The following is a 27124-nucleotide window of genomic DNA, read 5'->3' on the forward strand; positions in this document are numbered from 1 at the left end:
GATATTCGTACCTGGAGTTTCCATTGTTTGAGAAATAAAACTGCGCTGTTTTATAGATGGACAAGACCTGTCTAAACTTGACATTATAATCTCATCATGCATATAATGTTTGGGTTGTTGTAAATTTCATTCAACTCATTACAGTATAGGATCCAGGATTTCCCACGTGCAATTTAAATGACTGTTGGCAGTATACAATATTCATGTCTTCAGAGTATTTTGGATGCGACTCCTTTTGCAACTACAGTTTCTGCCCCTTTGCAACAACCATTTCTGTCTAACTGTAAACTGTTTTATAGTTATTCTCATACTGCACCAATTATTGTAAATCCTATCTCCTTCCTTTTTTTTCTCCCCCCACCCCCAACAGTCCTGAACAGCAGTCTGAAGGTTTTGTCAAATGCAGCCCACACAGCTTCCAGCTCTTTGTAGACAGCAGTCACATATCCTTACATCTGTACATAACAAACACAGTTCCTAGGTATATTAGCTAAATCATATTGGAAAATACAAATTGCTACTTACCATAAAAAAGACATGTCAAGTTGCAGACAGGTGCAATTAAAAGACACTTACATATAGCTGTCAGCCACAGCCTTTATCAGTAAGAGAGACACACAATTCACACACAAGCAAGCACACCTCAGATGCACAAGACTGCCAACTCCAGCATCTCGGGTTGGAATGCAACATCACATGGGATGCAAGCAGCAATCTGGAGGGGACGGAGAAGGGGAAAGGATGGTGTAGACAAATGCTGTCTGGTGGGGGGTGTAGGGACAAGAATGTCGACAGGCGCAGCTTTGAGAGATTGTGGGACAGGGAGGTGGGGAAAAAAGGAGCAAAAAAGGAAAGGAGTGGGGAAAGATGAGCAGATGCATTGGCAGAGTGCTGCAAATAAACAGGGTGGGAGATGAGAATGTGGAAAGAGGGAGTGGAAACTGTTGGGTGGAGGGTGTGGGGACAGTACGTTACCGTAGGTTGAGGCTGGGATAATTATGGGAGCAGAGAAGGTGTTTTAAGGATAACTCCCATCTTCACAGTTCACAAAAGTTGGTGGTTGAGGGAAGGATCAGGTGGCTTGAATAGTGAAGCAGCCGCTGAAATCAAGTGTGTTGTGTTGAGATGCATGTTGTGCCACAGGATGGTCTAATTTGCTCTGGGCCAAAGCAAGGCTGGAAAATGACATGGCTGCTCTCACAGGTGGCCTGAGCCCTGATGAGATAGGATAAACCTGTTAAACCTGTGACAGGACTGGGATAGGAAGTGCTGGATAGGTGATTGGGCAGATTTTGCACTTGGGTCTTCCGCAAGGATAAGATCCTTATGACAAGGGGTTGGGACTGGAAGGGAACGGCACAGGAATGCACTAGGATGTTATGAAGGTTGAGTGGGGGATGGAATACTACTTTAGGAGGGTTGGGAAGTATCTCAGGTAGGATGTCCCTCATTTCAGGGAATGATGATAGGTAATCAACGCCCTGGTGAAGGATGTGGTTCAGTTATTCTAGTTCAGGGCGGTACTGGGTGATGAAGGGGACACTCCGTTGTTGCTGGTTCTTGGGGGTGGTGGGAGGATTGGGGATATGAAGGGATAGGCACAAGAGATCTGTTTGCAGATTAGGTCTGGTGGATAGTGCCTTTCTGTGAAGGCCTTGGTGAGACCCTCAGCAGACTGAGCAAGGGAGTTTTTGTCACTGCAGATACACCGTCTCTGGGTGGCCATGCTGTATAGGATGGATTTTTCTGGTGTGAAGGGTGTGACAGCTATCAAAATGCAGGTACTGTTGGTGGTTGGTGGGTTTAATGTGGACAGAAGTGCAGATGGAGCCATCAGAGAGGAGGAGGTCAACATCTAGGAAGGTGGAACGCTGGGTTGTGGAGGAACACATGAAGCTGATGGGAGAGGTGATGAGTTTATGAAGGAACAAAGATAAGGGTTTTGGCCCCGAGTCTAGATCATGAAGATACCATCAATGAACCTGAACCAGAGTAGGGATTTGGTGTTTTGGGAGGCTAGGAAGGTGTCCTCTAGATGCTCTAGATGGTCCATAAAAAGGCTGGCATAGGAGGGTGCCATGTGGGTGTCCATGGCTCTGCTGCAGATTTGTTTATGTACCTTCCCTTCAAATGAGAAGTAGTTGTGGGTTAGGATTATGGTGTATGAGGAATGATGTAGTGCGTTTAGAGTATGAAGGACATTAGCAAAGGTAGTGTTCAATAGAAGTAAGACCATGGGCATGTGGAATCTTGGTGTATAAGGAAGTGGTGTCAACAGTGATTAGTAGGGATCCAGGAGATAAAGGGGTGGGGATGGTGGAGAGTTGGTGAAAGAAGTGGTTGGTGTCTTTGATGTGGGAGGCTACACTATGGTCAACTGGCAGGAGATGTTGGTCAATGAGGGCCAAAATTCTTTCAGTGGTGTACAATATGGTATGACTCTGAACCAGCTGTCCACCGGGATGAATCACCATCGTCAAACTCGGGCCAAGAGCAAAGTAGACCATACTGTGGCACAACATGCAGCTGAACACAACAATGGCTGCTTCACTACCAGGATGCTTCCCTACACCACCAACTTTTAGGAACTGCAAAGTTGGGAGTTATCTTTAAAACACATTCTCTGCTCCCGTAATTATTCTAGCTTTTACCTGCGGTAATGTACTGTCCCCAAACACTCAACCCAACAGTTTCCATCTCCTCTATCCCCATTCTCATCTCCCACCCTGTTTATTTGCAGCCCTCTGCCAATGCATCCGCCTGTCTTTCCCTGCTTCTCTCCTTTTTTCCCCACCTCCCTGCCCCACAACCTCCTGACACTGTGCCTGTTGACATTCTAGTCCCTGCGCACTCCACCAGACAGTGTTTCTCTCTCTCCCCACCTGTACACCATCCTTTCCCCTTCCTCGCCCCCTCCACATTGCTGCTTGCATCCCACATGATGTTGCATTCTGGCCTGAGATGGTGGAGTTGCTGGTCTTGTATATGTGAGGTGTGCTTCCTGTGTGTGAATGGTTTGTGTCTCTCTTTTACCGGTGAAGGCTGGGGACGAAAGCTATATGTAAGTGTCTTTTAATTGTACATGTCTGCAAGTTGACGTGTCTTCTTCATAGTAAGTAGCAATCTGTATTTTTCTACATTGTTGGTATTCCTACTTCGAGTTTAAGTACCATATAAGAAAGAATAAAGACAATCTAAGGCTGTCTGACCAAATAGTATAAAGAATCTAAAGAAGTGAGATAATTATTATGGCGAAAGCTGACAGATTACCAGGATAATGTGACACTAGCACACAATTAGGCAAAGGAATTTATTAATCACTACTCAACACAAACAGATAAAACAATTATGGTTAACCACTAATAAGAAGTACACAGTAAGGTGACTAAACAAAATGCTCTATACAAACTAAGTACAGCTACTGTTAGTTACCATGCACTGGTCTACATTACATATCTAAGTTACATATGTTTCATGACAACTCTAACAAAGTATCTAACAAGTAAATGATCAGTTAATACAGTTTAAAATATAGATGAAAGAAAGAGTGCATTTGATTTTACAAAATAGCCCTGATTCAGTTAGGGATGCAACCTTTAAGCCTGAAATGCCATTCAAATATTTACACTGCAATATTCTGCAGTAGATGTAGCCTCAGTTGTTATTCACTTACACTATGTGATCAAAAGTATCTGGACATCCCCTAAAACATACATTTTTCATATTAGGTGCACTGCGCTGCCACCTACTGCCAGGTACTCCATATCAGTGACCTCAGTAGTGATTAGACATTGTAAGAGAGCAGAATGGGGTGCTTCACGGAACTCACAGACTTCAAACGTGGGCTGGTGATTGGGTGTCACTTGTGTCATATGTGAGATTTCCACACTCCTGCACATCCCTATGTCCACTGTTTCCAACGTGATAGTGAAGTGGAAACATGAAGGGACACACACAGAACAAAAGCGTACAGGCCGACCTCGCCTGTTGACTGATAGAGACCGCCGATAGTTGAAGATGGTCGTAATGTGTAATCGGCAGACATCTATCCAGACCATCACACAGGAATTCCAAACTGCATCAGGATCCACTGCAAGTACTATGACAGTTAGGGGGGAGGTGAGAAAACATGGAATTCATGGTCAAGTGGCTGCTCATAAGCCACACATCATGCCCGTATGTGCCAAACGATGCCTCGCTTAGTGCGAGGTCTATTGAACAGTGGAAAAACGTTGTGTGGAGTGACAAATCACGGTACATGTTGTAGCGATCCAACGGCAGGGTGTGTGTATGACGAATGCCCGGTGAACGTCACCTGCCAGCGTGTGTAGTGCTAACAGTAAAATTCAGCTTGCATACCTTGTTGCTTTGCCTGACACTAACACAGCACAGGCCTACATTGATGATTTAAGCACCTTCTTGCTTCCCACTGTTCAAGAGCAATTCAGGGATGGCGACTGCATCTTTCAACATGATAGAGCACCTGTACATAACGCAAAGCCTGTGGCGAAGTGGTTACTAACAAAACTAAACTCCTCCTGAACAGGCCATGAAGGCCCAACGGTACCAACCCACAGGCATCACTGGATGCGTATATGAAGGGGCATGTGGTCAGCACACCGCTCTCCCGGCCGTATATCAGCTTCTGAGACCGGAGCCGCTACTTCTCAATCAAGTAGTTCCTCAGTTTGCCTCACAAGGGCTGAGTGCACTACGCTTGCCAACAGCACCCGGCAGACCAGATGGTCACCCATCCAAGTGCTAGCCCAGCCCGACAGCGCTTAACTTCGGCGATCTGACAGGAACCAGTGTTACCACTGCGGCAAGGCCATTGGCGGTTACTAACAATAACATCCCTGTAATGGACTGGCCTGCACTGAGTCCTGACCTGAATCCTATAGAACACCTTTGGGATGTATTGCAACACCGACTACATGCCAGGCATCACTGACTGACATTGATACCTCTCCTCAGTGCAACACTCGATGAAGAATGGGCTTCCATTCCCCAAGTAATTTTCCAGCACCTGACTGGACATATGCCTGCGAGAATGGAAGCTATCATCACTGCTAAGGGTGGGCCAACACCATATTGAATTCCAGCATTACCAATGGAGGGTGCCACGAACTTGTAAGTCATTTTCAGCCAGGTGTCCGGATACTTTTGATCACATAGTGTATATATGTAGTCTATGCAAGGCCTTTTTGAAATCCATACTGCTAAATCCCCCCCCCCATGATCCATGGACCTTGCCGTTGGTGGGGAGGCTTGCGCGCCTCAGCGATACAGATAGCCATACCGTAGGTGCAACCACAACGGAGGGGTATCTGTTGAGAGGCCAGACAAACATGTGGTTCCTGAAGAGGGGCAGCAGCCTTTTCAGTAGTTGCAAGGGCAACAGTCTGGATGATTGACTAATCTGGCCTTGTAACAATAACCAAAACGGCCTTGCTGTGCTGGTACTGCGAACGGCTGAAAGCAAGGGGAAACTACGGCCGTAATTTTTCCCGAGGGCATGCAGCTTTACTGTATGGATAAATGATGATGGCATCCTCTTGGGTAAAATATTCCGGAGGTAAAATAGTCCCCCATTCAGATCTCTGGGCGAAGACTACTCAAGAGGATGTCGTTATCAGGAGAAAGAAAACTGGTGTTCTGCGGATCGGAGCGTGGAATGTCGGATCCCTTAATCGGGCAGGTAGGTTAGAAAATTTAAAAAGGGAAATGGATAGGTTAAAGTTAGATATAGTGGGAATTAGTGAAGTTCGGTGGCAGGAGGAACAAGACTTCTGGTCAGGTGACTACAGGGTTATAAACACAAAATCAAATAGGGGTAATGCAGTAGTAGGTTTAATAATGAATAGGAAAATAGGAATGCGGGTAAGCTACTACAAACAGCATAGTGAACGCATTATTGTGGCCAAGATAGATACGAAGCCCACGCCTACTACAGTAGTACAAGTTTATATGCCAACTAGCTCTGCAGATGACGAAGAAATTGAAGAAATGTATGATGAAATAAAAGAAATTATTCAGATAGTGAAGGGAGATGAAAATTTAATAGTCATGGGTGACTGGAATTCGAGTGTAGGAAAAGGGAGAGAAGGAAACGTAGTAGGTGAATATGGATTGGGGCTAAGAAATGAAAGAGGAAGCCGCCTGGTAGAATTTTGCACAGAGCACAACATAATCATAGCTAACACTTGGTTTAAGAACCATGAAAGAAGGTTGTATACATGGAAGAACCCTGGAGATACTAATAGGTATCAGATAGATTATATAATGGTAAGACAGAGATTTTGGAACCAGGTTTTAAATTGTAAGACATTTCCAGGGGCAGATGTGGACTCTGACCACAATCTATTGGTTATGACCTGTAGATTAAAACTGAAGAAACTGCAAAAAGGTGGGAATTTAAGGAGATGGGATCTGGACAAACTGATTAAACCAGAAGTTGTACAGAGTTTCAGGGAGAGCATAAGGGAACAATTGTCACAAATGGGGGAAAGAAATACAGTAGAAGAAGATTGGGTAGCTTTGAGGGATGAAGTAGTGAAGGCAGCAGAGGATCAAGTAGGTAAAAAGACGAGGACTAGCAGAAATCCTTGGGTAACAAAAGAAATATTGAATTTAATTGATGAAAGGAGAAAATATAAAAATGCAGTAAATGATGCAGGCAAAAAGGAATACAAACGTCTCAAAAATGAGATCGACAGGATGTGCAAATTGGCTAAGCAGGGATGGCTAGCGGACAAATGTAAGGATGTAGAGGCTTATCTCACTAGGGGTAAGATAGATACTGCCTACAGGAAAATTAAAGAGAACTTTGGAGATAAGAGAACGACTTGTATGAATATCAAGAGCTCAGATGGAAACTCAGTTCTAAGCAAAGAAGGGAAAGCAAAAAGGTGGAAGGAGTATATAGAGGGTCTATACAAGGGCGATGTACTTGAGGACAATATTATGGAAATGGAAGAGGATGTAGATGAAGATGAAATGGGAGATACGATACTGCGTGAAGAGTTTGACAGAGCTCTGAAAGACATGAGTCGAAACAAGGCCCCGGGAGTAGACAACATTCCATTGGAACTACTGACGGCCTTGGGAGAGACTGACAAAACTCTACCATCTGGTGAGCAAGATGTATGAAACAGGCAAAATACCCTCAGACTTCAAGAAGAATATAATAATTCCAATCCCAAAGAAAGCAGGTGTTGACAGATGTGAAAATTACCGAACAATCAGTTTAATAAGCCACAGCTGCAAAATACTAACACGAATTCTTTACAGACGAATGGAAAAACTAGTAGAAGCCGACCTCGGGGAAGATCAGTTTGGATTCCGTAGAAACACTGGAACATGTGAGGCAATACTTACCTTACGACTTATCTTAGAAGAAAGAATAAGGAAAGGCAAACCTATGTTTCTAGCATTTGTAGACTTAGAGAAAGCTTTTGACAATGTTGACTGGAATACTCTCTTTCAAACTCTAAAGGTGGCAGGGGTAAAATACAGGGAGCGAAAGGCTATTTAAAATTTGTACAGAAACCAGATGGCAGTTATAAGAGTCGAGGGACATGAAAGGGAAGCTGTGGTTGGGAAGGGAGTAAGACAGGGTTGTAGCCTCTCCCCGATGTTATTCAATCTGTATATTGAGCAAGCAGTAAAGGAAACAAAAGAAAAATTCGGAGTAGGTATTAAAATCCATGGAGAAGAAATAAAAACTTTGAGGTTCGCCGATGACATTGTGATTCTGTCAGAGACAGCAAAGGACTTGGAAGAGCAGTTGAATGGAATGGACAGTGTCTTGAAAGGAGGATATAAGATGAACATCAACAAAAGCTAAACGAGGATAATGGAATGTAGTCGAATTAAGTTGGGTGATGCTGAGGGAATTAGATTAGGAAATGAGACACTTAAAGTAGTAAAGGAGTTTTGCTATTTGGGGAGCAAAATAACTGATGATGGTCGAAGTAGAGAGGATATAAAATGTAGACTGGCAATGGCAAGGAAAGCGTTTCTGAAGAAGAGAAATTTGTTAACATCGAGTATAGATTTAAGTATCAGGAAGTCATTTCTGAAAATATTTGTATGGAGTGTAGCCATGTATGGAAGTGAAACATGGACGATAAATAGTTTGGACAAGAAGAGAATAGAAGCTTTCGAAATGTGGTGCTACAGAAGAATGCTGAAGATTAGATGGGTAGACCTCATAACTAATGAGGAAGTATTGAATAGGATTGGGGAGAAGAGAAGTTTGTGGCACAACTTGACCAGAAGAAGGGATCGGTTGGTAGGACATGTTCTGAGGCATCAAGGGATCACCAATTTAGTATTGGAGGGCAGCGTGGAGGGTAAAAATTGTAGAGGGAGACCAAGAGATGAATACACTAAGCAGATTCAAAAGGATGTAGGTTGCAGTAGGTACTGGGAGATGATGAGGCTTGCACAGGATAGAGTAGCATGGAGAGCTGCATCAAACCAGTCTCAGGACTGAAGACCACAACAACTGCTAAATCACCCAATGTCTTCAGCTTTTCTTTACTTCCATATCAGACAAATAAATTTAAATAATTGCCTCTCCACAGAGCAAACTAATGCATATATAATAGGACAATAAAACAGTTTGGGATCAGGATTACGTTTTGGTGTCCGGTATTCATAAACAGGTATTATCTTTTTTCCAGTCTGACCTTTTCCCTGTCTGAAATGGTATGTCAGGAAGTGTATTATTCCTTTTATATCTAAAAGTATTTTTTTAAAATCTTTCTCCTAGATATTGAGATACACCTCAGAGATGCTTTTTATGCAGAGAGTGTCACTTCTTACAGCTGTTGACTGTTCTAAAATTATGTTGCTTATTCCAGATTCATTAAATGCATGAGTAGGTTGTCAGCACAAGCTATTTATTGTTCCAGAGCTGAATCATCTTGCTGTAAGGATATCAGCAATGGCTCCATTTTTAAATCTCAAAAGGGCCTACATACTGATCCCAAGCAGTTTTATAATTAATGCATCAGAGAACGGCAGATTCACCTTTGTGTGCTTACAGTAATATTCCAGAAAATAAAGGAGCACTTGTGGACACTGTATTCCTCAAAAGAGAGAGAACAGTAAAGGCCACCAGAAACTGCCAAAGGTCCCAAAAATATCAGCTACATATTTTTCTTCCACTGATTTACATTATCTATGTGAAATGTCACTTGTTCTTACTTTACAATATATGACAACATGTGAGCCAGTGCAAAGAAATTTTCTAATTATTTGCTCATTACATTTATTAAACAAATTGGACAGTATGATTAATGAGACATGATTCTTTCCTGCTTTCTTCAATAATATTTCCACTCCTGAACATTTTAAAATACTGGAAAATCTGTCTTGCATAAAACATTCACAGAGAAGCCAATTTTACACAGCTTTTAATTTGAGTGATAATCTCTGTATAATTCGACAGAAATCTTGTCTGGACTGAGAATTTCCACTCCAAAGATAGTGTATCTGCTAATTCCTCCACCAAAATGATGTACAATCAGGTTTTGGCGTAGCGATACTCCCTGCAGGCCGCAGCTTGAGCTCCCCCTGCAGGAAGTAGTGCTTGGAATGTCTGTTTTCATTATCTTGTATGTAAATAGCCGGTGTTCACCTTGGCTCTGGCATAACAACCCTCCCCCCTTTGGAAAAGCTGGTGCAGCACGGGCGACTGTGGGGGAGAGAGTACCAATATAGTCCGGAGCCGTAGGCTGATCTGCAGCTAAGTCCTCCTGAGAGTAGGGTGCCGCCTTCCACACGAGGTGGCTCGAACGCCGAAGCAGTGGCGGTTGCGAGGCGATGTTGGGCTGGGCAAACGGCAGCGTCAAAGAGGGCCTGGGAGGTGGGTTCAGTGGAAGGTCCTGGAGCTCCCCCAGGTCCAGAGTATGCAGCGGCTTTGGGCTAGCAGCCAGCATCTGCTGGCTATCTCCGGGAAGATCATCTACCAAATGAGGAGAGGGCATCAACATAGGCTCCCAGGATGCAGCCGGCGATGGGAGAGAGAGAGGAGCCAGCGTTTGGGGTTGCGGCTGCTCGAGGAAACAAGGACGCAGTTGGTTGTGGTGACATGAAACCACCCTGTCGTCCAGGCGTACATCGAACAGTTGTTGACCATGGGGCTGGATAACGACCCCTGGAAGCCATCTGGGCCAGTGCCCGAAACCACGAGCCAACACCTTGGAGCCAGATGAATATCAGGAAGTGCCAGGTAGGGCGCGAGGTCCACCCTGCGGCAGGAGGAGATGGAGTAGGGTCCGAGGCTGGTGACCATGGAGCAGTTTGGCTGGACTCTTGTCACCCACCGGCATGGCCCTGTAGATACTGAGAAATAAAGTAAGAGCTTCTTCCCGAGAACGGTCATCTGTGTACTTCTTCATCTGAATTTTAAAAGTGAAAACTAAGGCGCTCTGCCTCTACATTGGATTGGGGATGGAAAGGAGGGGTAAAGACGTGGTGGATACCATTGTCATGGCAGAATTTGGCAACTTCTTGACTGTGAATTGCAGGCCGTTGTCTGATTGTCTGATACAAAGGTGACGGGAAGGCCTTCAATGGAAAATATTTTTGACAGTGCCATGATGGTATTTTCTGTGGTGATAGAGGGGAGCATTGGACAATGAAAGGGAAGTGGGAGTAGGCATCCATGATGAGTAACCAGTAAGCGCCGAGGAAGGGTCCTGCAAAATCCACATGGATGCGTTCCCATGGGAACGAAGTGGCCGGCCAGGATTGGAAGGACCGATGCGGTGTAGGAAGGGCCTGGGTACACTGCTGACAACCAGGGACCATGCGCTACACGTCCGCTGTCATGCTTACACAGAAGACATGGCGACGTGTGAGGGTTTTTGTCCGGGCAATACCCCAGTGACCTTGATATAAGACGTGGAGGATCCAGGACCACAGGGAAGTCGGTACGATGACTCATGGATTGGCATCATTTGCCACACGGAGGAGCACCCTGTTGACAGCCACCAGTTGATGGCAGATGGAGTAGAAGAATCAGAAGTCAGCCTGGGCATGAGGCGGAGGAAGTGTTGGCTAGCCGCGGAGAACATAGAGGCGCAACAGTTATAGGACTGGATCTGCGGTTGTCACTGCGGCCACCCTCTCAGCTGTGACTGGGAATGCAGTTAACGCATCATGTATGTTGTCATTGACCTGAAAAATCATGAGGTCCGATGAATAGAATGCAGAATCCTGGCTGGAGGGGAGCCGAGACAAGACATCGGCGTTGGCATGCTTGGAGGTGTGCCGGAAATGGATGGTGTACCTAAAACAAGAAAGGAATAGGGCCCATTGCTGTAGGCGGTGGGAAGTCTTTGTGGGTAACTGTGCTGACAGGGAAAATAAGGTCACAAGGGGCTTTTGGTCAGTGATTAAGCGAAGAGACATACCGTAAAGGTACAGGAGGGACTTGGTACAGGGAAACACGATGGCTAGGGCCTCCTTCTCCATTTGGGAATATTTGCATTGGGCATCTGTAAGGGATTTAAATATGTATGCCACAGGGCATTCCAATCCATCTGGTAGATGGTAGGAAAGGACAGCCCCAACACCATAGTCTGAAGTGTCTGTAGCCAAGAGGAGAGGAAGAGAGGGGTTATATGGCATGAGACACGCCGCAGAGTGCAACCTCCGCTTTAAGGTTTGGAAAGCCGATTCACAAGTGGGGGACCAATGAAAAGGTACATTCTTTCGGCATAGGTGATGGAGGGGCACAGGAATGTGGGCGGCGGAGGGAATGAACTTTCAATAGAAAGCAATTTTACCCAGGAAAGACCGCAATTGCTGGACATCACGTGGACAAGGAAGGGCCGTTACAGTGGCAATGTGGGAGGAGGTAGGTGATATGCCATCGCGGTAAATGATGTGACCCAGGTAGGAGATAGCAGGTTGAAAAAAGGAGCATTTAGCAAGGTTGCATTTTAGGTCCATAGTCCACAGGCACAGTAACAATCGTAGCAGATGACTGAGATGTTCTTCCGTGGTACGGCCGGTGACAACGATATCGTTGAGGTAGTTTATACAACCTGGCACATCCCGCAGAGCTGTTCCAAGTAATGCTGAAAGATGGCCGGTGCACTAGCGATGCCATACATGAGGGAGTTCAACCGGAACAGTCCAAACAGTGTGTTGACAACGGCCAAGGGAGTAGAAGGTTCATCGAAAGGTATTTGGAGCTAGGCCTCAGCAAGATAGATCTTCGAAAAAAATTGTCCCCCTGCGAGCTTGGAGAACAGGTCCTCAGTACACAGGAGGGGATAGTCTTCAACTTGTAGCTGAGGGTTAAGCGTAGCCTTGAAGTTGCCACAAACTTGCAGACGCCCATCTGGTCTCTTGAGGACGACCAAGGGTGTCGCCCACGAACTGTAACGGATCGGAGTGACGACTCCCTCTACGGTGAGACGGTCCATTTCTTGTTGAAAAGACTGCTGGAGGGTGTGGGGAACCTGCCGAGCCCGAAGTACTTCGGGTGGGCACACAGTTTCAGCTGGAGTGACGAATGAAAATCTTGAGCACAGCCAATGCCTGGCAAGAAGAGATGGCTCAAATGGCTCTGAGCACTATGGGACTTAACATCTGTGGTCATCAGGCCCCTAGAACTTAGAACTACTTAAACCTAACTAACCTAAGGACATCACACACATCCATGCCCGAGGCAGGATTCGAACCTGCGACGACCGTAGCGGTCACGCGGTTCCAGACTGAAGCGCCTAGAACCGCACGACCACACTGGTCGGCGGCAAGAAGAGGTCCTGGAATTACGTGCACAAGGTATCGACTGCCAGAAATGGAACCTGGTAAGACACCAGATGAACAATGTCATCAATGGCGAAGCCAAAGGCCCGGAAGGCATCCAACCTGAAGAGATCCACCGTGGCCGCATTGTTGACCACAAGGGAGGTAACTTCCCAGCGAACCAATTTATACAGGATGGAAGCCATGGGCTGACCCAAAAGGGCAAGTGCTTGCTTATAATAAGTAAGGAGGCACTGAGGAGTGGGTGCCGGGGTGGGGGGGGGGGGGGGGCAATCTTCGCATAAGAAGAATAGTTGATCAGTGAGACCGCTGCTTTGGTATCCACTTGCATCTGCAGTGGCCAACCGTTGACCTGAACGTCAGTCATCAGCTTGGAAGATCCCAAAGACTGCACCTGGTTGATATCAATGGGTATAGGACCCCGACAGTCATTGGCTGGATGAGGAGGGGGCTGCCGAGATCAGCAGATCGAACTGACATGTCCATTACGGGTACACACTCCACAATACGCCCACCTGTCAGGGCAGTCTTCCCGTGCATGGTTCTTAAGGCATCCTGGGCAGGACGGCAGCCGGAGGGGCAGGTGGCACTGGCGAGGGTGCAGGGGCCTCCGTGCATTGAAGGTCTGCGCTGGACACATGGAGTTGTCTGAGGGTGTGAATTCCTAGACAATGCGGCTGCCCCGTCGACACTGTGCAGAACAGGATGGTTGACGCCGGTCACTGGAACGGGTGGCAACAACGTCTTTGACCTCCGCCAGTGATGTGACGGGCTCCGAGGTGTCGTGGTTGCGGAGGGCCGCCACGTCCGCCCAGGATTCCAAACGCTTGTTGGCTGCCGTAGAGACTTCGTACTTGATTGCTAGATCAATGATCTGGTCCAGGGTAGGATCGTCGAGTCTGAGGGCGTCGTGCCGGAAAGCTGCGTCAGGGGCATCCTGGATGAGGTGGTCGCGGACCATCTCATCCACATAAGATTCTTTGGAGACTTGTGTGGTGAAGTGACATTTCCGGCTGAGACCTTGCAGTTCCGTTGCCCACTGTCGATAAGATTTGCCAGCCTTCTTGCGACACTGGTAAAATTTTACACAGGCAGCCAACCATCGTCGGTAATAAGCTGCAAGAACCTCACAAATCTGGGTTCGTCAAAGAATCTGGAGGTCGAGGTTGGAGTTTCGTCAAGAGAATATACACTTTGGACAGGTTCTGGGGCAAAAAGGAGGGACGACGAGCAGCCTCTTGGACAACCTGGTGGATTTGAAAATGCTGCTGGAGCCGCTTCTCGTACAATTCCCAGTCTTCAGCATCCTCGTTGAAAGCGGGAAATGGCGGGGGTGGTGGAACCGGGTGGTTTTGCAAGAGTTCCGTAAATAAACATTCCTGTGTATCCTGAAAACCTTGTAGTAAGTCGTGCACACTTTGGACCAGCTGCTGAAGTACAACTTCTGCCATAGGGAAGACACACGCAGGCACAAACTCTTCGCCACTTGTGTAGTGACTGACAATTTGCAATTTTTCACAAACACAACTTTTATTTATCTACGTTTACAAGGATGATGACTGAACAACAACAGAAAGGTAACAATAATGATGCCAGTAAAAGTCTCCTAATTGAGGCAAACAAAAAATACATTTCTAAATTGTCCACAAAGGTTCATGGTAACACACACACACACACACACACACACACACACACACACACACGCTAGTAAAAGTCCAATTCAGAGACAAAGATGTAATCTTCAGCGGTCGAAGTCCACGAGGTCAGCATCTGGAGTGAACTGAACTTCAGGGCTGGTTCTAGCCCGTAAATAGCTGTGTCCAGCCAATAAGATTTTGGCGTAGTGATACTTCCTGCAGGCCGTGGCTCGAGCTCCCCCTGCAGGAAGTAGTGCTTAGAATGTCTGTTTCCTTTATCTTGTATGTAAATAGCTGGTGTTTACCATGGTGCTTTTGGTACGCCTTGGACATAGACAACCCTCTCCTCTGTGGTGTAATATGGGTTGCCGGCCCTCAGGGCTACCTTGGCTCCGGCGTAACACCTTCTACAATTCCTCCACTATTTGGAGTACATGGAGAAAAAGTGGAATGCTCCTGGCAGCTTCACTGTGGGCAACGTGAAAAGTAGGTTTCCCCCATTTGATGAAAAACTTTACAGATCTACATCAGCTGTTTATTAACAGATTCTTGTGGTTGTAATCTCATCACTTACTGTAGAAAGAACTGTCAGTGATCTGCTTAAATGTGTACTACCAATTCCAATGTAAATTAATAAGGATTTTAATGTACACACAGAGAAGTCCAACACAGAATGGCATTAGTTTGTTCAATTCACATGTGAGTGAAGGAGAAAGTTCATTATTTGAAAATACAAACACCCAAAGGAAAGTAAGCACACTCTTGTGGAAATGTATTTACAAAATACTGGAAATCAGTTTCCATGCAAGAATATATGACAATCCAGCACCTAACAGTAATACTCTCTCTCCCATTAATTTCACAATGATTTATATAACAACAAAGTGTACACAAATACTGAAAATGAGTTTACAAAATATAGGTTTACAAGTTTCTGTGAATATGCTAATTTATAACCCACATCTGTCTGTCAATGGTTAAAGAATAGTTAAAGAATGTTATCTACATCAGGGTTGATGGTCCTCATACATGCTCTCTTGAATCAAACAACAATTAAATGAGCAAAAGAGGGAACCACAATGTTCTACAAAAGATTACATACAGCATAAATTCATTGACATGCTGTCGACTAGAGCTACAGATAAAATGCTTCTATTTCTATAATAAATGAAAAGAACAAGTGAGCATAATGATAGTAAATTAATTGAACTTGTAATTGACTAGACTGTTTGAAAAGCAAGATTCAGGATCAAAATAGAACATGGAATGCAGGAAACACTGGCCACAAAATGGTACATTGATGTATTGTTTCTGACATTATTTATTCACCTGTGATCTTGTCCACAAAAGACCTTTTCAATCACAGCTCCATCAAGGGAAGGAATACAATGGACTGTCTGGCTCCCAGAGTACTTCTCATCTTCAATTATCCTCCTGCCACACTGTCCATAAGCATTATTGCCAAGAGTAAAAGCTCCTTCTCTCTCTGATAATACAATAAGATGTGCACGCCCAGCAGCAACTTTCTTCACTCGACTGTGCACTGGCAACTCCACGGGGGCAGGTGCTAATACAAGCCCCAGGGGATGATCCCTACGTGGTGCATGGTACCCTTGAAACAAATATTGACAACAATGTACAAAAAAAGCATAAAGTTTGTATTGAGTGCACTCTTAAAGTGACAACAGATAACAAAACACAATTCAGCTGAACATATACACAATAAAATGCTGCTGGGTATACTCTGAAATAACATGAAGATACACACACAAATCAGCAGAAATACCAATGAGCAGAAGGCATATGAAGGAAAAAATCACTAACGAAGACACTTTTAGAGACAGTGAAAATTAATCAGGCAGATTGCACTTCATGACAGTTTAGAACAAACCTTCTTCTCCTCCCCTTCCTCTTACTCTTCCATAACCTTCTGTTCCTTTTATAATGTAGAGGGAAATGGGCTAAGGTTTCAATGTCCCTTTGGAAAAGTACTGTTACAGCACAATAAAGGCGAACAAAATCAAAGATCCCATCGTTCAAATTGCTAGCAATGCTTCTCAAACTTGAGTTAAGACTGTGATGTACTGCAGGTAGCATGAAAAGAAATTTAGTAACCAGTTTCTTGATGCTGAGCACATAAGTGCAATTCCCTCATTAAGTCATACATGGTATTGTCTACATGTGGGTGCCTGAGGCTAGATAAGCAAATTACTGCATGCTGGAAAGAAACAAGAGTCTAAAGAACACTTACTTAGTATACTCCATCAAAACACTTGTGCAAAGAGTAAATTGGAGGCTTGCTTGGAGGTTCTTTAGCATATTCTGCATGAAATTTACACTGAACAGTTGATGCACAGTTCACTTCATGAAACGAAAACATACAGCAAGCATACTCCTCACCAGTGAAAGTAGCCATTTTAACTGTGTGCTATACTGGTGCTCCTAGTGAGGAATGGGGTACTGATGCACTATGTGAATCAAACCTGAGACTGGTCACTATAAAATGACACATCTACCAATTCTGTGAGTTATATCAATAATTTTTTATATCATTTCAAACTTATAAAGTGCTTTTTGACCAAAACTCTATTTCTTTTTTTTAATGTGAACATTTTTGGTTAGGCTTTACTGTGACTGTTATTGACATTAAATTAAACAAGTTTACTGTTACCAGATGCGGTTTATTTATCTCCATGAAACGTTTCAAAGATTTAAACCCCTTAATATGACATCTGTGTGTGTGTGTGTGTGTGTGTGTGTGTGTGTGTGTGTGTGTGTGTGTGTTGTGTTGTGTTACGATTTTTTGGAGGAATTGTGGCACTGTCTAGTGGAGAAACAAAACACTATTTCAGAACATGGTTTTGGGTTTCTTTTGACAAAAACTAAATGTATATCTAACAGTAAAACTGAAATAAGTAAAACAGAGTACCTACAGTGGTCACAGGTTTCTTTCATTGTCATACACATCACATGTATACTGTCATATTTTATAAACAAATGTGGTGTCTGGAAATATTAGGTACAAGGATCGTATAGCAGAAGAGAAAACATTATCACAAAGTACAAAGAATGTACATCGTAACAACATTATTACAGAAGAAAGTTTTTATAGGATTTTGGAGATGTTTGTTTGAGGTGTCGAATGCATGTGTTGGAATAAATAATTCAGGTGGTATATAAATCCAATTTTGACAAGGTAATATAGCATAAACTTCATACTCATAAGTACAATAATTATGTTGGCTATAGTGGTAAAATTATATACAAATAATAATTTTGGTTAGGATTCACAGACAGGCTGGAGGCAGAGGGAGAGAAAGAGAAAGTGAGTGAGATGGAGGGGGAGGGTGGAAGGAGTGAGGGAGGGGGAAGGTGGAAGGAGTGATTGTATGAGAGCAAACTTTACAAAGCAGGGGGTCTTTAGATTATTTGTGTGACATGTAATAACTGCCTAAAGGTTGGGGTAGTACATTGATTAATGCTTTAAAATATGCAGATGGATGTACAATTTGCATCAATAGTTGATGTACATACAGTTTCAAGCTGACAGGGGGTACAAGCTGTTGGTGTGATGATATATTTGTAAATTAGGTAAATCCCTTGAACATTTGGGGGCCGTCATGGTAACATAACTAAATATTTATGGTAAATATTAAGGTGTGTGTGTGGGGGGGGGGGGGGGGGGCGTGCTTGCGTGCGTGCATGCACTGCAAATTTAATAGTGTAGGCAGTTGCTGAAAACAGAGATGATACTATTGTAAATATTGTCATTTTTATCATTTAAGATGGATTCAGGTTGTTTCGTTTGGGTTTCTGTATTTGGAGTGTTACAAGGATGTCTATTTGGCAGCACTAAAAAACAAAAAATTCCACACGTCAGCAATAGCCACCACTTGCATGAAACAAAACGCCATTTTAAGAAGTATCAGCATCCTACACATCCAACCCAAAGGCAAAAAAGTAGATTATTATAAATGGTGTCCTTAAGAGGGGAGGCTTTCAGAGAACATATTAATGCTTAAATGCAACAAAATGAAATGCATAAAGTTTCTGACATAAAACTGTTGTAAAAGTGAAATTTTTACCGTCAGTAGGTGACCAAACAGTCAGTCAAGTAGGTCATTTTAAATTATTAAGACAGAGGGTAGACAGAAGACTTTATCTTGAAAGTATTACATTCAAGGGATTGGTGAACATAGGGTTGTCGTACTGGGATTGGATATTGTAATCCCCAAATACTCCAAAAATAAACGAAAAATATACATATTCAAAAACGCAGAGAGAAACCCACTTGACACCTTCCTGAGAGACAATCTCCACTCCTTCCAAATTAACAATGTAAGTGCAGAACAGATGTGGCTTGAATTCAGAGTAGTAGTGTCGGCAGCAATTGAGAGATTTATACCAAATAAATTAACAAGCAACAGAGCTGATCCTCCTTGGTACACAAATTAGGTCAGAACCCTGTTGCAGAAACAATGAAAAGAACATGCCAAATTTAAACTGACGCAAAATCTCCAAGATTGGCGATCTTTCACAGAAGCTTGAAATTTAGCGCGGACTTCAATGTGAGACGCTTATAATAGTTTCCACAATGAAACTTTGTCTTGAAACCTGGCAGAAAATCCAAAGAGATTCTGGTCGTATGTGAAGTATGCGAGTGGTGAGAGACAATCAAGGCCTTCTCTGCGTGACAGCAATGGAGATACTATTGAAGACAGTGCTGCCAAAGCAGAGTTAGTAAATACAGATTTCCAAAATGCCTTCACAAAAGAAGACAAAGCAAATATTCCAGAATTCAAATCAAGAACGGCTGCCAACATGAGTAACGTAGAAGTAGATATCCTCAGAATAGTGAAGCAACTTAAATCACTTAATGAAAGCAAGTATTCTGGTCCAAACTGTATACAATTAGGTTCCTTTCAGAGTATGCTGATGCAATAGCTCCATACTTAACAATCATATACAACCGTTTGCTCAACAAAAGATCCATACACAAAGACTGGACAGTTGTACAGGGCGCGATATGCAGCAGGATTTTGGAACATATATTGTGTTCTAACATTATGAATTACCTCAAAGAAATCAGTCTATTGACACAGTCAACACGGATTTAGGAAACACTGTTCTTGTGAAACACAACTAGCTCTTTACTCACATGAAGTGTTGAGTAATATCGACAAGGGATTTCTAATTGACTCCACATTTCTGGATTTCTGAAAGCCTTTTGACGCTGTACTACACAAGTGGCTTGTAGTGATACTGCGTGCCTATTGAATATTGTCCCAGTTATGTGACCGGATTCTTGATTTCCTGTCAGAGAGGTCACAGTTTGTAGCAACTGATGGAAAGTCATTGAGTAAAACAGAAATAATTTCTGGCATTCTAGTAAAACAGAAGTGATTTCTGGTGTTCTCAAAGGTAATGTTTTAGGCCCTTTGCTGTCCCTTATCTATATACGTGATTTGGGAGACAATATGGGGCAGCTGTCATTTATTGACTAGTAAAGTCATCAGAAGATCAAAACAAATTGAAAAATGATTTAGAAAAGATTTATGTATGGTGCAAAAATTGGCAATTGACCCTAAATAATGAAAAGTGTCAGGTCATCCACATGAGTAATAAAAGAAGTCTGTTAAACTTTGGTTACACGATAAATCAGTCAAATCTAAAGGCCATAAATTCTACAAAATACCTAGGAATTACAATTACAAACAGCTTAAACTGGAAGGTACACACAGAAAATATTGTGTGGAAGGCTAACCAAAGACTGTGTTTTATTGGCAGGACACTTAGGAAATGTAACAGGTCTACTAAGGAGACCACCTAAACTAAGCTTGTCTGTCCTCTTTTAGAATACTGCTATGTGGTGTGGGATCCTTACCACACAGGATTAATGGAGTACATTGAAAAAGTTCAAAGAAGGGATGCATGTTTTGTATTATCGTGAAATAAGGGAGAGTGTGTCACTGAAATGATACAGAATATGGGATGGACACCATTAAAACAAAAGCGTTTTTCGCTGCGGAGGAATTTTCTCACGAAATTCCAATCACCAACTTTCCCCTCCAAATGTGAAATTATATTGTTGATGCTGACCTACATAGGAAGAAATTATCAACATGATAAAATAAGGGAAATCAAAGCTCGTACAGAAAGATGTAGGTGTTTGTTCTTTCCGGGTGCTATACAAGATTGGAATAACAGAGAATTATGGGGGTGGTTCGGTGAACCCTCTGACAGGCACTTAAATGCGATATTCAGAGTATCCATGACTTATCAAAGGGGAAAGCGCTGGTAGATAGACACAATAAAAAAAAAAAAAAAAACACAAACACACACACAAAATTTCAAGCTTTCGCAACCAACGGTTGCTTCGTCAGGAAAGAGGGAAGGAGAGAGAAAGATGAAAGGATGTGGGTTTTAAGGGAGAGCGTAAGGAGTCATTCCAATCCTGGGAGCTTTCCCATTTGGTAAGTTATGGAATCTTTGTTTTTAATATATTTTTCCCATGTGGAATGTTTCTTTCTATTTTATTCAGAGTATCCATGTAGATGTAGATGAAATGGACATGTTAATCTTTTCCAGTACTCATTTTATATGTGAAATATAAATTTAACAAAAATGTAAATATCTTTGTCTACCATACAACACATTCCAACAATGATTAATTAATTATTTGTATAATGAATAGGACTTGTCCAGAAGAAATGATTTCAGATAAGACTGATAATTTACTTTGCTACCTGCCAGGTATTTTGTATTATGGGCCATATGATCAAAGACTTTTGTGTTTCCATAATGTCCTCCTTTATGACCTGCTGACAGCTTTACTATTGAATAAAGAAGGTCAATTTTTTTCATTCTAATGTTGTAGCGTACAGTATTAATAGGTGAGTCTATTCTTAGTGTCTGTTTTTGTGCAAGCACCTGAATGTACACTGACAGTCAAGGAAAAGGCCTCACCAGACCCTTACATGAGGGTATGCATTCAAAACATTCAGTTTTTGCGAAAGTAAAGCCACCTGCCAAGTTAGATGTAGTGGTGGAGCAACAGATACAAGCCAACTAAAAAACAATGATCACACCATTATTATTGGCGGCAGAAATGAAATATATACAAACGAAAACAAGACTGCCCTGTTATGTTTCCAAAGCATATTGCCAAAATTGTTTAATACAAATGTTGTCAACACAACTGTTCCAGTGGGATATGATCAGCCAATATGGTCATGTGTAAATGAAGAAATTAAATTCTATAATTCTGAGCTAAAAAAATTGTGTGACAAATTTAACTACTTACAATTGGTAGACCTTAGTGAAATGAACCGTGATGATCACACAAGCCATGGCCTGCACCTAAACAAAATAGGAAAGGCCAAGCTAGTTTCTCAGTTAAGTGAAATGTTCAACAAAACTAGCAAAGAATTGCTCTACATTACAAGCAAGAAGTTTTTTTTTAGAATAGATGGCCATCACATTAGTGTCCATGGAAGTAGTATTTCCAGCATCCACAGCAAAAGCAGTGCAAACATCAGCAACAGATCTTCTGACAGTAGCAACAGCACCTGGACCCACATTAAGAAGCACCAAGAACAGGAAGCCCTCACGAAAGGACTGAAATTTTTGATACCCATGGGTAGGCAAAAAGACCAGTATAACAAGTAAAGCACAGATTCAAAGAAATTCAATTTAAAAATACTGCTTCAAAATGTTCAATATGCATCCAACAAATCACAGGAATTAGAAGTGTTATTAGCTGCTGAAGTGCCCAACATTTTCATAATGGCTGAACATGGTTTAAAGCAGAATGAATGAAAGGTCTTCAATATAATGGGATATGAAAATGTAGCATATTACTGCAGAACTGCACATAAAAGTGGTGGAGTAGCAATATTTGTAGACAGCAAAGTAATGGATTGCACTTCACAGAAAATCACAAACTGTACAGATTTTGCTTTGAATCAACAGTACAAATAAATTTCCTGGGCAAAAAATGCCTTGTAATAGGAATATACTGATCCCCTAGCTCATGCATTGAAAGATTTTTACTGGAAATTTATGCGCTCCTGCATAAAGTAACAAAGCAATACACTTACATAGTAACAGCTGTAGACTTAGATATAGAATGCTTAATGTGGTATCGATAGTAACAATGCCACATAGTTTCCAAAGTTGGCACTACCACAAGACACCGTCGGCAGCACCCTCTAGCTGGTGCTGTGCAGCTCTACGAGCTCCGCTACAGATTCTACCCATTTCATCAGGTGCAGACAGCCAGGACACTTCGCTTCAACTTCACACCACCTTGCAAGTTATGTAATATGTTTGCATATGTTTATCCACAAGTAAAGGTGTTTTAACTGTATTTGCAGTACCGAGAGATTAGTACCTTTTCCTTTTCCTGTTCCTGTTCCTGTTTCTTACCCGAGCACCGCCTTCCCAGGCGGGATACAAAAGATGGTGACGATCAGGGACTAAATTTTTTTTTTTTTTTTTACCTTTCCTATCATTTCCTTTTTTGCTTGGTACTGCTTCAGCTTTTCTATGATTTCCCAGTTGCTATAAAACTTTCATTTGTGCACACCATGGCTTCGCCACAGGAACAGGCTCCGCTGTCTGATCTTGTCAGTTTTCAGGCTCAGCAAATGACACAGCTGCTTGCTGCCATAAATGGACTGGTCACACTACAAACTGCAGCTACTTCGGCGCCTCTGACGCCACCGCCTGTACCGACGCTGTCGCTGACAGCGCCGCCATTTCATGCCTTCAATCCTGATGTTTAACGTTGGCCAGAATACATCACCCAGCTCGAGGCACACTTCCCAGGTGTTTTAACTGTATTTGCAGTACCAAGAGATTAGTACCTTTTCCTGTTCCTGTTCCTTACCCACGCACCGCCTTCCCAGGATACAAAACTTAAAGTCAGTAGCTACACAATAAGTTTCAACAAATCCACCAACAAGACGTACAGAAACATCTAGCACATTAATAGATCATGTTCTATCAAATATACCTACTGACAGACTAACAATTCAGGTCATAAATACTGTTGATGCAGACAGTTTTAAACAAACAATTGTACTGCAAGCTCACAAAAAAAACTGAGGAAAATGTAGTGGCTGAATTTAGACCAACAAATCTAAGCAGGCTATAATTTTTGCTAAGAAAAAGAAAAGTGGGATGACATGAACATAGGGGAAAGTGTAGAAAAGCGCTGCGAATCTTTCTGTGGTGTATTAAGAAACCACATAGTACAGTTTGTCCTAAAATATGCAGAACTGTTATGGGTAAACCAAACAAAAAATTGTTCATCGCAGAAATTAAAAAAGCAAGAGATGAGCTGATTGAACTCTTTGAAACATACCAGAAAGCAAAAGGTCAGGTCAGTCATCAGGCTTACAAGTATAAAAGAAAGCATACACTAGGGTGATAAGAAAAGCAGAGGCCAGCCACCAAAAATCTGAAATACAATCTTCCTGTAACATCTCTAAAACAGTCTGGAACTGTATAAATGAAAACAGAAAAGAGTCACATGCCTTGAGAGATACAAATATAGTGTTGACAAGGGAAGGGAAAGAATTGAATGATGCACAACAAGTATGCAATATTTTCTACCAGTACTGTATAGATATAGCAGAGAAACTTCTACAACAAAACATACTAGTACCAAAAAGGATGGAAAGTCCCAAAAAAAAGTGGCTGAGAGTTTATACCTCCTCCCTACAGATGAATTGGAAGTTCTTAAAAAATTGGAGCACTAAAAAATAAAAATACAAAAGGTCTGGATGGTATCCCAGCAAAAATGGTCAAACACTGTGCCAGCTTGCTAAGCCTCTAGCATTCCTTGTAAATTTAGTAATGAAACAAAGAGTATTTCCGAAATGCTTAAAGATGAGTAAAGTTGTGCCAATATTCAAAGGAGGGGATAAACGTGTAATAATTTCAAGTTGAACAAATATATTTCAAGGAAGATGCAATACATGAAAGTCACAGATCAAGTAAACAGAGTAACACATGTGTACACTTTAACAGTCAAATCATAATTGAGTCCAAGTCTAGTGGCCGCTGGCTGGCTGTCCGCTTCGGTGGCGCTGCTGCTGCTGCATGGTTGGCAGACAGCGCCGCATGTAGAGGACACGCATAACTGCGCGGCAGCACTTTGAAAGATCGGCGAGACACAACACTCCCCCCCCCCCCCCCCCCCCTTTGAATGTTTTTGCACAGGTCTTGATGGGCCAGGTGGCCTGTAGATTGCTAACGTCCATAGGTGTTGTTTGACTGGCCATAAAGTCTCAAAGTCTCGAGGAGGAGGCTTCCCGTACGGACGTTAGTGTCCCCGATGATAACGGGTCGAGATGACAGGAGACGTGGGGGTCGAATTTGCTGGGGCCCCGTGCACCGATCTGCCCGTTGCGGCAAGTCCGGTTGTTATAACAGGAGACATGGGCGATGTGTCCACATCCGTAGGAGAAGGAGGTGAGTAGAGTTGCTCTGACAGATAATGGTCATCTGGTTCCTGGATGGGCACGTCTCCTGGTGGCGTCAGTTCTTGTGCTGGCACCGATATGATGGTGAGAGGACTGTGTTGTGAGTAATGAGAAATTCCAGTATCCCGAGCATCAGGTAGAGCTGAAGGTGGTGTAGCGGCATCCAGAACAGGCATTGCCGGCACACGAGGCCGAAGCTGGTCCGAATGACGCACTGCAACACCCGTGTCTCTCTGGATTTCATACAGGCGTCGGCCACGGTGTCGTAAGATGCGGCCAGGACTCCATTTTGGCCGCCTGTCATATCCCCGTACCCATACAGGGTCGTCGGCGGTGATCCGGCCAAGCGAAGGCACCCGCGGCCGTGAGGTGGAAGGCCGCAGAAAATGAAGTAGCGTGCGAGGCTGTCGGCCATGTAAGAGCTCAGCCGGGCTGTGGTCACTCATGGGGACGAAATGGTAAGAATCCAGAAATTGGAGAAGCGCATCATCAGCAGAAGAAGTCAGGAGTTTTCTCATCTGAACCTTAAATGTGCGGACCAGTTGGTCAGTCTCACCATTTGACTGTGGATGGAACGGAGGGGCCGTGACATGCATGACGCCATGACGGGCACAAAAATCCGCAAAATCGGAAGAGGCAAATTGCGGACCATTATCAGTAACAAGAGTAGAGGGAAGGTCTTCCAAAGAGGAAATGCGAGCTAGAGCGTTGGTGGTTGCCGCAGTGGTAGGCGACGTGCAATGGACAATGAAAGGAAAGTTAGAGTAGGCGTCAATAACGAGAAGCCAATAAGTACCTAAAAAAGGTCCCGCGAAGTTAGCATGAATACGCTCCCACGGCTTCTCAGGCAAAGGCCACGGTGACAAAGATGACTTTGGGGCGGCGGCCTGTGACGCACAAGGGCCGCAGGCAGCGACCATGTGTGCGATTTCAGAGTCGATGCCGGGCCAGTACACATGACAGCACACCAGAGATTTTCTGCGAGAGACACCCCAGTGCCCTTGGTGAAGGAGGCGCAAGACCGAAGCACGCAAAGACGCAGGTACCACAACACGTGGTGAAGCATTTTCGGTGGAAAGGAGAATAACACCATCCCTAGCCGTGAGGCGATCATGCAAAGCATAGTAGTTCTGCAACGGATCAGAAGTCTTAGCGGATGGATGATCTGGCCAAACCTTCTGAATACAGCGTAAAACCCAGGAGAGGGTAGGGTCAGAACCCGTAGCAGCTGCCAGCCGGTCCCTGGTGATGGGGAACCTGTCCACAACCCGCTGCTCGGCAACATCCAGGTGGAAACACAAAAGTTCGTCCCTATCGAATGCTAGATCAGGACCCATGGGAAAGCGAGACAATGCATCAGCATTCACATGTTGAGCTGTCGGCCGGAAATGAATCTCATAATTGAAACGAGACAAGTAAAGAGCCCATCGCTGGAGGCGGTGGGCAGCCTTGTCGGGAAGTGGCGTTCATGGATGAACAAGGAAACAAGTGGTTTGCGATCCATAACAAGATGAAATTTGGATCCGTAGAGAAAAACACCAAACTTATGAAGAGCATAAATAATGGCCAAAGCTTCTTTTTCAATTGGAGAATACTTTTGTTGGGCATCTGTGAGCATTTCATTTTGGAGGCAGAAGCAATGGGTTGTTCAGAACCGTCAGAAAAACGGTGTGCAAGGACTGCACCGACCCCGTATTGAGAGGCGTCCGTGGCAAGAACAAGATGTTGGCCAGGTCGATAAGTAGCCAGGCATGGGGGCTGTTCCAGCATAGTCTTCAATTTTTGGAAAGCTGCATCGCATAACGCGGACCAGTGAAAAGGCACGTTTTTATGCAACAGGCTATGCAACGGCTGAGCCACCGAAGCAGCAGACAGTAAAAACTTGTTGTAGTATGCTATTTTCCACAAGAAGACCTGCAGTTCCTTAACAGATGTAGGGCGAGGAAGGGCATCGATCGCAGCGACAGTGTGCTGAAGCGGACGAATACCATCCCAAGAGAGTTGAAACCCCAAGTACGTGATAGATGCCTGAAAAAAATTTGATTTCTGAAGATTACACTTAAGACCAGCAGTCTGTAAGACATGAAAAAGTGTGCGGAGATTTTGAAGATGTTCTTCAGTGGTGGAGCCAGTGACAACAATGTCGTCCATGTAATTTATACACCCAGGGACAGTGAGCAATAATTGTTCCAAGAATCGCTGAAA

At 43.6% G+C, this 27124-nt stretch overlaps 1 protein-coding gene and 1 pseudogene across 3 annotated transcripts in view; both read right to left on the bottom strand.

Annotated features, from left to right (window-relative positions):
* LOC126246874 (RCC1-like G exchanging factor-like protein) overlaps window positions 1-27124 on the bottom strand; it is a 117151-nt gene that overhangs the window by 25519 nt on the left and 64508 nt on the right. For all 3 annotated transcript variants that reach the window (XM_049948429.1, XM_049948430.1, XM_049948431.1), the window contains one exon: window positions 15759-16041. In XM_049948429.1, coding sequence (XP_049804386.1) covers window positions 15759-16041 — 283 coding nt within the window. The remainder of the gene's footprint in view (window positions 1-15758; window positions 16042-27124) is intronic.
* LOC126211687 (5S ribosomal RNA) lies at window positions 4719-4836 on the bottom strand (annotated as a pseudogene).

Source organism: Schistocerca nitens, chromosome 1 (genome assembly GCF_023898315.1).
Source record: "Schistocerca nitens isolate TAMUIC-IGC-003100 chromosome 1, iqSchNite1.1, whole genome shotgun sequence".
NCBI lineage: Eukaryota > Metazoa > Arthropoda > Insecta > Orthoptera > Acrididae > Schistocerca > Schistocerca nitens.